Here is a 2,435-nt window from a genome sequence, read left to right on the forward strand (position 1 = left end):
GACGGGATTTTTCAGATGTCTCCTTAGAATTCGACCTTTACATTTTGTAGCTATTGTTCCATCATCAGTGGAGCGGTCAGCTGTAAACAAGTGATTTGGGCAATAGAGGCCAAGCCACAAAGTAAAGAAAAATCACTATATCTTAACAAATCAATGCCAATTTTGTTTAATCTCTATTGGAAAAATGTGAAGTTGAAGGTGCTAAAGAAATAAAAGCGTTTCCCAACAAAAAAAAACATTATTGATGAATGAATTTATCATTTAAAAAATGCAGGTCCAAACTGCATTGTTTACATGTTGTGTGCATGTATTCCCCATGTGGAATGCACTGATAATGACATGCACGATCTAGTGGCTGAATGTTATCTATGGCACCTTTAAGGTTAGACCTTTTTAGGTGAAGATTATGATGAAATCCGGCTTTGTAGCTGTGAGACAAGTGATTTGTCCTGGTGGTTTTGTCCTGGGCTGGTGGCTTTCTTACTTTGGCTAATTCCTGTTCAGTTGGGTGAAGTACATCACCACTGTACCTCATTCTGCACAATATAGTTCTAAATCGTCTGCTTCCCATAGACGTCTTATATTGTACTTTTATTTGTATTATTTAAATGTTTTCATATTTTTGTTACTGTTTTCTTTGTAGTTTAAAAACTGCTGGATGATCTTGGGATGACACCAAAGCATAAACATAAATATATTTATGCTGACTGTGCGAAAACCACAAGTTTGTCTCATAAATAAATAAATAAGCACATTTTCCAAAAGGTCGGCATGTTCCTTTAAATCCCTTTCAGACGGCTACAATTCTGAAGATAGAATTCTGAGAAAACATTCTAGACGCCCGGAAGAGTTACACCACTGTATATGCAATACTGTGTTCCTGTGTTCTTCCCATCCAGTTAATACCACGTATGCAACGTTTCACATCAACGGACTGGTCCCATTGTTCAGGTTGTCCTTCAAAAACGATTCACACAGTCCTGGTAATAAAATACCAAAAAAGAAAAAAGGGTAAAATAAATATATAAATATGTCATCCGTGAGAGACAGCAACCCTGACTAGTTGACTGGCAGGCAGTATAGCAACATGGTAACCCTTGTACAGACACTGTAGAATATCCCTCCCTTTTTTAAATGTTAGCGTCTAGATCCCATTGCCCGGAAGGACATTTTTAAATGTGTTAAGGGTTAAGATAAGGGATAGATTAAGGTTAGGGTTAAGATACGGGATAGATTAAGGTTAGGGTTAAGATACGGGATAAGTTTACAAACAACTTTCTATGGGGACATTAGGACAGGTTACAACTAAAGTTTGCTGCTTGGTCATAAAGTGACGACCCCCCCCCCTCATCAAACCCCCCCCCCCCAGGCGATGCTCCACTGCTACTTCTCCGATGGTCTGCCCCCTAGAGGAATTGTTTGGAACATTGTGCAGCACTGGTGCAGAGTAGATGTAGGTTGGGGGGTATCTACAGTGGCTTACAGTGTACGGGCCACCTGCTGGATCTGGGCAAAACCCTACAGACAGGCTTTAGAAACATTTGCTAAGTCTAGTATTTCACTGACATCACTATTTTGGATAGAGATTAGTTTTGGACCAGGCCTAGTCAAAGTGTCTGAAACCAGCCCAAATAGAGCTTGAAGTAGTTTATTCGCTTAAGTTGTTTAATTTCTTTCCCCTAATCGTTTTACCCGAAGAGTAAATTTAGCTGCAGGACGGAAACAATACTAGCCCTCCTAAATTTGCACAAATGTACCATATGACATTTTTTATTGAAAATGATAGGAATTCATTTTTATCCAGGTATATAATCTATTTGTGGATGTTTTTAGCATTTAAATGACATGCATCCATTTTCGGGACTATATATTTTGGTCGACGATATAATATTTCAGTTGTTATCTGCCTGCCAGGCAGTGTCTCTAGTCTAGTGTGTCAGGGTTGCCACCTCTCACGCTGACTGTCAGGCAATGCGGTAGTCGAACGTGTCCTTCTCCATGTAGTCGGTCCAGGTGGAGGACGGCATGCTGCTGTACGGGTCCAGGAGGATCCGGAAGCACCGCACGATCAACAGGCCCAGGAAGACGAAGAGGACGAGGACGAAGATGAAGGCGATCCTCTGCTCCACCGTGAGGAACGGAGTGGACGAAGAGGACGAGGAGGAGGACGAGGAGGCGGAGAACGTGCTGCTGAAGAGGTCGTCGGCCATCTTGTTGGGCGAGAGTGCGATCGGTCGATTTGCACGACTCGCATTCGGCGATTAGGTACCCTCCGGGTTGGGGGCGGTGTTAGGAAGGCATTGTCTCCGTGTGATAGGAGAGGATCGGTGTCAATCACGAGCGACCTGAAGTAAAAACAGAGATCAAAACAGGAAGGACAAATTAAAGGTGCTATATAACATTTGTACGTAGAGTAATCATTAAAAAAAAGTATT

At 41.9% G+C, this 2,435-nt stretch overlaps 1 protein-coding gene across 1 annotated transcript; it reads right to left on the reverse strand.

Annotated features, from left to right (window-relative positions):
- Positions 1-1,964: 1,964 nt before the first annotated feature.
- LOC311227027 (cortexin-3-like) lies at positions 1,965-2,210 on the reverse strand (the record flags this gene model as incomplete). The annotated part of the gene is made up of 1 exon (XM_084312534.1): positions 1,965-2,210. One exon carries the CDS (start codon positions 2,208-2,210, stop codon positions 1,965-1,967), a length of 246 nt encoding a protein of 81 aa, XP_084168660.1.
- Positions 2,211-2,435: the final 225 nt, after the last annotated feature.

The sequence above is a fragment of the Notolepis coatsorum genome, assembly GCF_963971535.1.
Source record: "Notolepis coatsorum genome assembly, chromosome: 4".
NCBI lineage: Eukaryota > Metazoa > Chordata > Actinopteri > Aulopiformes > Paralepididae > Notolepis > Notolepis coatsorum.